A 10,615-nucleotide genomic window follows, 5' to 3' on the forward strand; every position below is an offset into this window, starting at 1 on the left:
CCAGCATAATGTCAACACATGAGTCAGACACCAAAACAGTCATTACTAATAAAACTAACACTGTAATAATTTCCTGTTATCTTGGCTGATTTCCTGTTATCTTGGGCCGATTCAACTCCCATTTTCTTGACTTGACAGGGACACAGAGGAAAGCCCATAGAGTTTTTCAGTGTGGATTATCATCGTATTGACATTTCCAAATATAATCTCAATATTTATGATCTTCTGAACTGAGTTAACAACACAATTTAGGGACATTAAAACAATGCCTGCATAAAAAAAGAGACTTGGAATAAAAATCGCAATATTAAAAAGTCAAATAATGACATAACATTTTTAAAAAAAAGTTAAAATCTAAAAGGTCAACATGGTTACCCCCCAAAAAAAATATCTTGGGCTAAAATAGAAGACAATAAAAATATGTTTAACATCCAATACGGATTAAGCTTTGACAAATTGACAGTATTTTTTTCTATCTAAAAAAGAAAGAAAAAAACATCCACCAATATGGTGGGAAAAACATGCAGTGAATATGCATTGTTAATGATCCAGTTTAGACACATCTGTTGTATCACTTGCAAAAAAAAAAAAAAAAAAAAGAAATGGTTATGCAAAATCACATTTGAAAGGAGTGATTGGGAAAAGGGCTGTGTGTAAAACCTTATATTTCTATAGTTTTCACCATCATTTCGGGTTTTTCATGAAACAAAACTTTACTGAGGTTTAAGAAAGGAGACAGAATCAAATGTCAGTGTTGTCCTCTTTGGAATACTCTTCCACCAGCTGTTCATAGGAGTGGCCATGGTCCGACCCATCTGTGGTGAATACGGAGGTCTCAGATTCCGAGCCTTGTTCCTCTTTGAAATCGGTCTCATCAGCAGTTGAAAACTTAGGCATAAAGTCATTATCATCATTCTCCAGGTTGTTGTTTAGCAAATTCTCTTCATCAATAAAGGTAATGTTGGCATTGGGAAACATGAGGGGCTGGTAACTTTTGGAGTCCCATGTGATCCGGCCATCGCTGCATCCTCCATGTTCTAGACATTTGTGTTTCTCTCCTGCCTCCTTGTCCAACTGATTCTCATACATTCTTATACTGTCTAGGTCAGTGTCTGTCTCTCCTTCCCCATGCATTTCATTCATGAGAAGACATTCCTCTTGGCTAAGAAGGTAACTCTTGGATTTTGAGAGAGCTACATTAACTCTATCACTGAAGCTATAGTGGCGTTTCTGTCGAGGTGAGCGGTCTAGACTGATAATGTAATTTCCATTAATGGAATGACTATCACTGCAGCTCTTTGAGCGGTTTGGTGCTTTATTCTTGCTTCCAGTGATGAAGCCGACACATTGATCTTCTCCTTCCTTCTCAACACCTATCTGCTTGATTAAGTCATTGTAATCTTCTTTTTTCTTGGACAGGAAGCTAAAGATGTTGACATCATTGGGAGTTGGTGGCAGATGTAGGGTCTTGTGACTTGCCTTGATGCGCTGTAACTCATCCAGAGAAAGTTTGCGCCTTTTACGATGTTTCTTTAGAGCTTTGTGAGCCTCCACAACCATGCGCACCTTCCAATTGAAAAACAAAGACAGCCATGCCAGACCAAGATAAATCCACACCTCTACAAAGTACCGATACAGAGTAGGGTAGTCAGCATTGGGGTCAACACCTAAACAAAACAGACAGTGAAAATAGTTAGCAAATTTATATCAAAATCTGTCAAAAATGTACAATTTATACATTTATGATTAACTCTAATATGCCTATATGCCTACACTTGGAGACACTGATTTTCCCAAAAGTGACTAGACCATTGTTGAGTTTAATATGGCTGTTTGTGTATATCTTAGAGAAGTAAAGCTTGACAGGACAAACTTTGATGGTGGCTTGACAAATCTTTTTGAAAAAAGGTTTAAAGTTTGATGGTTATATAAATGCAGTAAGAAAATCAGGCAGGCTATGTAGGCATAGATAATAATTTAACATTGTTGCTAACATGTTTAGCACATTATGTTAATGACCTGACATAGTCCTGTAACATCAAGACCCTTGTGAAGAAGGCCTGTGAGCGTCTGTTCCACTTCAGGTGATAGAATAATTTTTAAACCGCCCTCTAAGGTGCTCAGGAGCTTTTAAACCTGCACCACTAAGAGCATCCTGACGAAAAACATTTTAGCCTGGTTTGGGAACCTATGTAACCGGTATGTACTAGAACCGAATCCGAACGCAGATTTCGGTGCCTCATTTCTGGTTCTCCGAAACGGGCGTAAGAAGCATCATCATTGGCACCGCACGTGAAAAATAATTTCCCGACTGAGAAAATGCACGTGAACTCAAGTCGGAAAGCTCTAATAATACAAATCCAACACATCTTTCAAGAATTTGGCTTCATTTTTCGTTTTTAAGTTCAGGGATAGAAAATGAATAAGCAAGTTGAATATTCAATCTCTAGATGTGGGCGGGAATGAAACGCCACTCTCCGCTGATTGGTCAACCAAACATTTCATAGTCCTAAAAAAAACATAATAAGAGTCCTCCGCTGCACTCACAACTACCTAGCCTACATCTTTGGCACACCGCCTGAGTTATTATAGATAACCACCTATTAAAATCTCTGTGGCAAATCTGCGCGATGCACTGCAGCATGGGAAGAATGCATTGTAGACAAGCGCAGACCACTATTAAATGTAGGCATAAATTCTGCAACCTACACCTGAAATATTAGTTTATCTCATAAATATTAATTTACTTCGCACCTGCACTCACAACTACCTACTAGCCTACATCTTTGGCACACCGCAATGAGGCAGAAAATATGTTCTATATGCTACTTTAAAAAGAAAACATCAATTAGCAATAAATTAGGGTGACCATACTTCCTCTTTTCCCCGGACATGTCCTCTTTTTGGACCTACAAAAATGCGTCCCGCCGGGATTTCTTAATTGCCCAAAATGGCCAGGATTCGGCTGTTTTCTTAATCCCACTCCCGCTGAATCTCTGAGCATTGCCGCCTGCTCCTGCAACATGTGTTTCGCTCCCGCGATTTTCGTGTTCACTCCTTTAAACATTCTAATATTGTGTATAATTTTGCCGCATCAGGGAGCCCCTCTCAGGATGCAGTGTATTTAAATATTTTTGAATGAGCGTTTGCGCTGTTTACTTTCACTTTCGATTTCGCGATCACACGCACTCTGTGTAAAGGGAGCAAACACATCTTACAAGATCAGATGTTTGTCAATGAGTTCAGAATCTGTTGAGCAGCAAATACTCCAGCATGGTCTTGTCAGTCATCTCTCCTTATTCTCGACCTGTGATCAGTCAAAGCTAACTCCGGTAGCGCTTGTTGGATGCAGGGTTGCCAAGTCCGCGTTTTTTCCACAGAATTGGGCAGTTAGAAGTTTCATAGCTGTTATTTTAGTGATATTCAGATTTCAAATATAATGGTTGTTTGTGATTATTCCTCACCAATGTTACCCCTTTCTTAGTAAGATATTGCCCAAGGTGTTTAGCTCTTCCTCCAAAAAACTTTCCAAGTTCACTGATCCATGTGAAACACAGCGGCACTCCAAAAAGACCATATAAGATACAGAAAACCCTCCCTGAACGTGTTTTAGGTGCAATATTTCCATAACCTGCAGATATAAAACATTTTTGGTAAAACAATTTCTCTCATTACAGTCTGAACACAACGGGGTGTTTTCCCGGATAGGGATTCGATTAAGCCAGGACTAGGCCTTTGTTAAATAAGGGCATTTAAGTAGTTTTTACAAACATTCCTTACAAAAAAACATTACCTGTGTGCATTTTAAGACCAAACAATGGCACTGGTGTAACTTTAAGATATGTCAGTGCAAGCTTTTTTTCAGTTTAGACAGCTCTAACATTTATTTTAATCTAGCACTAGTCTTAAGCTAGTCTTGACCCAACATGTTCTATCTTAAGACATGGCATCCATATATTTCTCTGAGTATTAAACAGAATTTAAGTATCCATAGAGGAAAACAATGCTTAAAAGTCTCCCAATTCTGTGGGAAAAAAATATACATGACTGTAGCATAAATATTCACCTAGGGCTACACGATTAATCAAAATGAAATCACAATTGCGATTAGGCAAAAGCTGTGATTGTCAGTCGTGTCTTTCAGTGAAGCACGGTTCTGTGATCAACAGTAAATCTCCATCCGAAGGCCAGAGGGCGCTCTCACGCTGAAACTCCAAATATGTCCCGCAGAAGAAAGGTAATGCATGTCGTTCCAGGAAACAGAAGATTGAACTGTTTTCATTGATTCAACGTGATTAATAAACACAGGACTACGGCAATATACGTTTTATCTGAGTTCTTCTTATTATAATTTTTATTATAATAAAGTACATTTATAATGCAATGCTAAGTGAGTTTGGAATAAAAACATGTTATTAAATGTGGTGTTTTGTGGGACAATGAAATGCTTCTCATGTTTGTGTAAAGATGTTTCACGCATGTTGCTTTTTTAAATGCATGCTATAAACGAATCAAACTTGCCGGGTAAACGCTCCATGGCATACAGATGCGGGTTCAGATGGAGCAGCATTTATTACACAGAGCCGTAGTTCATTGACAAGCTACGCAAACTGCTTTCATAGAATGATTTCATCGATTTCACAATCATACGATTAAATCGTCTGTGATTATGAAAGCGGTTTTGCGTAGCTTGTCAGTGAACTAGAATCAAACTTGCCGGGTAAACGCTCCATGGCATACAGATGCGGGTTCAGATGGAGCAGCATTTATTACACAGAGCCGTAGTTCATTGACAAGCTACGCAAACTGCTTTCATAATCGCAGAAGGATTTCATCGATTTCAGAATCACATGATTAAATCGGTCTGCGTATTATGAAAGCGGTTTTGCGTAGCTTGTCAGTGAACTACAACCAGAGATTGCCTTACTATTGGGAGATGAGAGGGTCTGTATTACTTACTATTGGAGAAAGTGTAACGGTCAACTTGGATCATGTGTGCCTTAAAAACCAATCACATTACAGCCTTGACGTCATTGCATTTCAGTCAGAGTTGTGCGACACTCAATCACTGTTTGCGGATACCATAGGAATGAATGAGAAGTGCCGTAAACTGAATCCCACCTGTCGCAAATAGTCAGTGACTTCTCCTATAAAGCATTTTTTTTCAGTGTAAACTCTATAAACTCTACAAAAGTATTGTTTAGTGTAAAACATGTTGAAGATTAGCTGATAGGCAGTTGATTCATTAAATGATAAGCTGCTTCACTGAAAGATATGCATGTCAATCGCATTTGATTAATCGTGCAGTCCTTTATTCACCATTTCCTGATAATTTTTTCAGTTAAGCAAATCAATGTTTCCTTTGATTATTTCTCCAAGTGAAACAGATTTGCTTGATTTTCATGCTGCGTATATAGACTAGCTAGATCCATACCTATAGTTGTAATAACTGTAGCTGCAAAGATGACAGCATTGGGCCAATTCCAGTTGTTGAAGGTTTTGTCTCCTGTGATGGTGATGCCTTGTCCTGCAGCATCAGACACCACCTATTTCAAAATTTAAAAAAAAAAGAAATAAATAAAAATTGTCAGAAAAGTCACACATTCAATTTAAATATAGAATCAAGAGAGTTTTCTTTAGAAGCATTCTGGATTTGTTGTGTGCCTGAGACCAGAACTTCTATTCTCTCATGCCAGTGATGTTATCAACTTGCTCCCCGAGTATGTTTAGCCTGTCATAGTCAGTCATCTCTGGGAAATCGTAATCAGTCATTTCTGGGACATGAGTGGGTCATCATGGTCATTAAAAGGATTTTGGCAAATCCTTTTAATCCTTTTGGCATTTTGGCAATGGATCTGAGCTCAGATCATGCAAAGCTATCCTAGAAATATAGTGAACAATGCGTATAGGTCCCTAAACACTTGTACAATCACAGATAAAATGATCTGGACATTTGTCATTCTGGACTAATGATCTGGACTATTAAACAGATAAACTCAAATAACTGAAGACTGATTCTTCCTGGTGAACAGTGTTGGGCAGTAAATGCATTACTGTAATTTGATTACTTTTTTAGTAACGGAGTAATTTAACGCGTTATAATTTTCAAAATAGTAATTAAGAGTATAGTTACAAGACTAGGTCTCTATACGTTACTGCCGCGTTACATTGCTGACAGAATGCAGTGTTTTATAATCTAGATTGTAAAAAGGATGTAGCACACGTACTGTCGAGTCAAGTGCATTAGAGACACTCCCGCGAGCCCCGACGCAACAGAGTTGGAATTTACTGTGTAACGCAGAATGTGACGGAATGAACGGCGCAGACACGCGTTTCGTTTGCTAGTTTGCTATTGAAGGACGCGCAACGCTCGCGGTTGTCGTCTGTAGTAGCTAAATAGTATTTTTGCCATTTAATATTCACATACACTAGTCCATATCGCGTTTTGATTGAAGTGTACTGAATTGCATTTGATTCATTCATTCAATATTTTACGAATTCCGTGACATTGCTCGTTACACAGTAAACTGTTGTGTAGCATTTTGAATGTACAAAAATTAAAGGGTTTGTTTAATTTTCATTGGAATAAAAGATAGTTTAATGTTTTTGCCTTCATTTGATTACCAGAAAAATGACAATACACAACACAGAATTTCTAAAAAATAAGTAAATAAAATTTTAATTTCATAGGGCCCTATTATTGTATACAAATTAATAAATTAAAAGCAACAAGAACTAATATAAAATAAAACGATTAACAGGCGCAAGCGTAGGCAGAGTTTCTATTTAGGCAGTAACACGTGTTTGCTGGGTTGAGCAATGTTGATTTCTGGAACGCAATGGACAGTCAGGAGTGCAGTGCTGAAATGTGCATGCTCACGAATCCCGAAATACAATTTTATTGCAAAGTTCTTCAACAGGAAGTTTTGTTTTATATATAAAACAAACACTTTCAATGTCACTTCATGGTGACCCATACTAGGAATTAGTGCTCTGCATTTATCCCATCCAAAGTGCACACACACAGCAGTGAACACACACACACCGTGAACACACACCCAGAGCAGTGGGCAGCAATTTATGCTGCGGCGCCCGGGGAGCAGTTGGGGGTTCGGTGCCTTGCTCAAGGGCACCTCAGTCGTGGTATTGAAGGGGGCGCTGTACATTCACTCCCCCCACCTACAATCCCTGCCGGTACGAGACTCGAACCCGCAACCTTTGGGTTACGAGTCCGACTCTCTAACCATTAGGCACCGACCCAAATATATTGTGTATATCTAAACGAAATTAATACATCTGGAAGAGAATTTCATCTGCACTGCATTTTATCTTGACTACATTCTTGCTAGTTGCTACACTATCAGTCAAAAGTTTTAGAACAGTAAGATTTAGTTAAGAATGTTTTTTTTAAGAATTCTCTTCTGCTCACCAAGCCTGCATTTATTTGATCCAAAATACAGCAAAATCAGTAATATTGTGAAATATTTTTACTATTTAATATAACTGCTTTCTATTAGAATGTATTTTACAATGTAATTTATTCCTGTGATTTCAAAGCTGAATTTTTTAGCATCATTACTCCAGTCACATGATCCTTCAGAAATGTCTCCGAGAAATGGTCTCGTTCGGTGGGAGTGATGACGAGCTGCTGGATGACAGCATGTCATTAGCAGCCTCGGACACAGAGGAGCTGTCGGACTCGACTGCTACCCCTGCCCCCTTGCAGTCGTCCGAGCCCAGCGACGTTAAGCCCGGGATGGACGCCGAAATTACTCCATGTCCTCTCAAAAGCCTTTGAGAAGCTGGGATTGGAGTGGTTTCCACCGGAGGAGCCCTCATGCAGCTGTCTGGACAAGTGGTTCCTTCCAGGACGCCGTCAAGCCCCTCATCAGCGATCCTCTCCTTTTTTCCCGGAGGTCCATGACAAACTCACCAGGTCGTGGCGCGTCCCATACACAAGCACGTCTCCATACTTCCGCTTCATCCACCCTCACTTAGGTGGACGGCGCTGAAGATAAGGGATACGAGAAGCTGCCTCTGCTGGACGAGTCAGTGGCTGCGCATCTCTGCCCGCCCACTGCTATCGGCTGGAAGGCAATGACCACCCATCCATCCAAGCAGTGTAGGACGACTTCAGCCCTCGCTGGACACGCCTACTCCTTTGCTGGGCAATTGGCCTCGGCGCTTCATTCAATGGCACTCCTCCAGGTCTTCCAGGCCAAACTCCTCACCAGCACAGACGAGTCTGGCCACCAAAGCTATGGCTCAGGCTATAGGGCGTTCCATGGCCAGTCTGGTGGTGCTCGAGCAACACTTATGGCTGACCTAGACGGAAATCAAGGACACCGACAAGGTTCCCTTCCTTGATGCTCCGGTCTCCCCCACCGGTCTGTTCGGGCCAGCGGTCGAAGGCTTCACTGAGCATTTCACGGAGGCACAAAATTCGTCCAAAGCCATGTGACACTTCCTGCCAAAACGTCTAGCTCTGCAGCTGTCTCTAGTCACCCCAAGTATGTGCAGACTTAGCAATCCGCGAAGCCTGCCTGCGGCTGCCGCCACCGCCCAGCCAGCCAAGCCTGAGCCTAGACGACGTTCCCGCTCGGCCAAACGCTACCCTTTTCCGAAGCGCCAGGAAGCCCAGCCCAAGATAGCACTGGACCCTGTGCCTCAGGCGTCGTCCTGATCTACGGGACAGAAAAAGGAGGGGGCCAAGTCTCGCTGCAGCTGGACCACCCCCCAAGCTGCCTCTCTTAAGCTGCCAATCACCCGCACACGTCCTGCGCTCCGAAGTGAAAAATCTGCTGGCAAAGGGAGCCATAAAGACGGTTCCTGCAGCTCAGAGCGAGTTAGGCTTCTACAGCCGTTACTTCCTCGTCCCCAAGAAGGATGGCGGCCTGCGGCCCATCCTCGATCTCAGATGCCTGAATCGCACCCTCTTGAAACGGCCGTTCAGGATGTAGGATCTCTGTCTTACAACGGACCCACTCACACTATGGAGCCACACACACGAAACAGTTACATTCCATTGAGACAAACTGAAGTACCCCTATGCTACCAGCTGCGGTCGTAAAACTCATGCAGGGTCAGTGAAGGGTTGAAGCAGTTCCTGGACTATTTAGCTATCTCTCAAGAGACTCTAATAAAAGACAGTACTTTCACAGTGCTTAAAAGCGTTTTACGGGCTTTCAAGGACCAGATGGGGATACCCCTGACCAGTTAACACATAAATTGCTAAATCCGATAAACAGAAAGTGGCAGATTAAGAACTCTCTGTCCAGGAGAAACTTGGCAGAGGAGTTCAAACATTAAACATACAGCACAAAATCAGTCTTTACGCAGATGACATATTACTGTATTTACAAGATCCCCCATCATCATTACAAGAAACAATTAAACTTATTGATCCATTTTCTCACATGTCTGAATATTCAGTCAATTGGCGTAAATCTTCTATTCTTTCATTAGATCACAATAGCTTGGATGTGACATCCCAGACATCACCTATCCCTCTATGCACCAGTCACATCACATATTTAGGCATTCATATTTCTCCCAGGCTGTCAGAGCTGGTTAGTCTTAATTTCACCCCATTACTCAAAACAATAAATGATGATCTTCAACGTTGGATGAACTTACCACTATCCATTATGGGCAGAATATCAGTAATTAAAATGACTGTGCTTCCTAAACTAAACTATTTATTCTCAGTGATACCAACACAACCCACCCTCACCTGGTTTATATAGAGGCAGCGCTGTGTCCTCTGTAGGCCATATGGGCTGAGTTCCGCAGATGTCAGGTGGTCATTGTGCGGGGGAAGGCCATGGCGCTTGGGTGGTGACTCACAATGTGATGCGGATTTCGGGAGGAGGGAAGGTTCTGGAGTTGAAGCCTTCCTCCCTCATGGCCTGTTCTGTCGTCTGCCGTAGACTCAGAGTTGGCTGCAGCAGGCTTGTTGTAGTTTTTGTAATCCGCTTTGACAGTTTCAGACTGCTGGTACAGGATGTTGTGTGCCTCAAGGCCGGAGGTGATCCTGAGCAGATAGTCTGTCTTGTGTGGTCACATTGGGCAGAGTTCAAGCATAAAAGTCCATGTTTTGCAGGTGGGCAAGTGTTGTGGCCCTCTGCAGTATTTAGGTTGCCAGTTGTATTGTCTCTGGCCAGCTTGTTGGGGTCTGTGGGGCCACACGGTGTGTGTGTCTGCAGTGGTCCTCTGCAAGGGTCCCTGCCCCATTTCCCTGTGGTTGCTGGCTGGTGAAGTGTGAACAGTGGGCTCTTGCCCCCCCCTCGCAGGTTCGGACTCTTGGTTGAGGGGGCCTGGGCCTGCTTGTCAGGGGAAATTCTGTGTCGTGTTTTCCCTGTCTGTTCACCTTGTGGTCTGCAAGCATATTTCAGTTCATTTGTGACATTGAATTCACCTTGGCTTCGTTTGACTTTACCCGATAGGTGTTTGAAGTTGTCTCGTTGCTGAGCAAGGAGTTGGATTTCAGCTCGGGCTGAAGGTGGCATTCACAGGCGTTGTTTCGGTTCGCCTGAATTAAACTTTTTCCTTCTGCAGCTGCAGAGGTTTTCAGGAAGCTGACTTGTGAAGTGTCAAGCAGAAGGCTTTGGCTCCC

General features: G+C 42.1%; 1 protein-coding gene across 1 annotated transcript in view; it reads right to left on the reverse strand.

The window, feature by feature from the left end:
• Nucleotides 1-650: 650 nt before the first annotated feature.
• Nucleotides 651-10,615, reverse strand: part of LOC107745623 (potassium channel subfamily K member 5-like) — a 73,392-nt gene continuing 63,427 nt past the window's right edge. The window contains exons 3-4 of the mRNA XM_016559542.1: nt 5,435-5,546; nt 651-1,667 (exon numbers count right to left, since the gene is read on the reverse strand). Of these exons, the coding sequence (XP_016415028.1) occupies nt 742-1,667; nt 5,435-5,546 (1,038 nt within the window). The 3' untranslated portion in view covers nt 651-741. The remainder of the gene's footprint in view (nt 1,668-5,434; nt 5,547-10,615) is intronic.

This window comes from Sinocyclocheilus rhinocerous, unplaced genomic scaffold (genome assembly GCF_001515625.1).
Source record: "Sinocyclocheilus rhinocerous isolate Xijiao unplaced genomic scaffold, SAMN03320098_v1.1 scaffold1520, whole genome shotgun sequence".
Lineage (NCBI taxonomy): Eukaryota > Metazoa > Chordata > Actinopteri > Cypriniformes > Cyprinidae > Sinocyclocheilus > Sinocyclocheilus rhinocerous.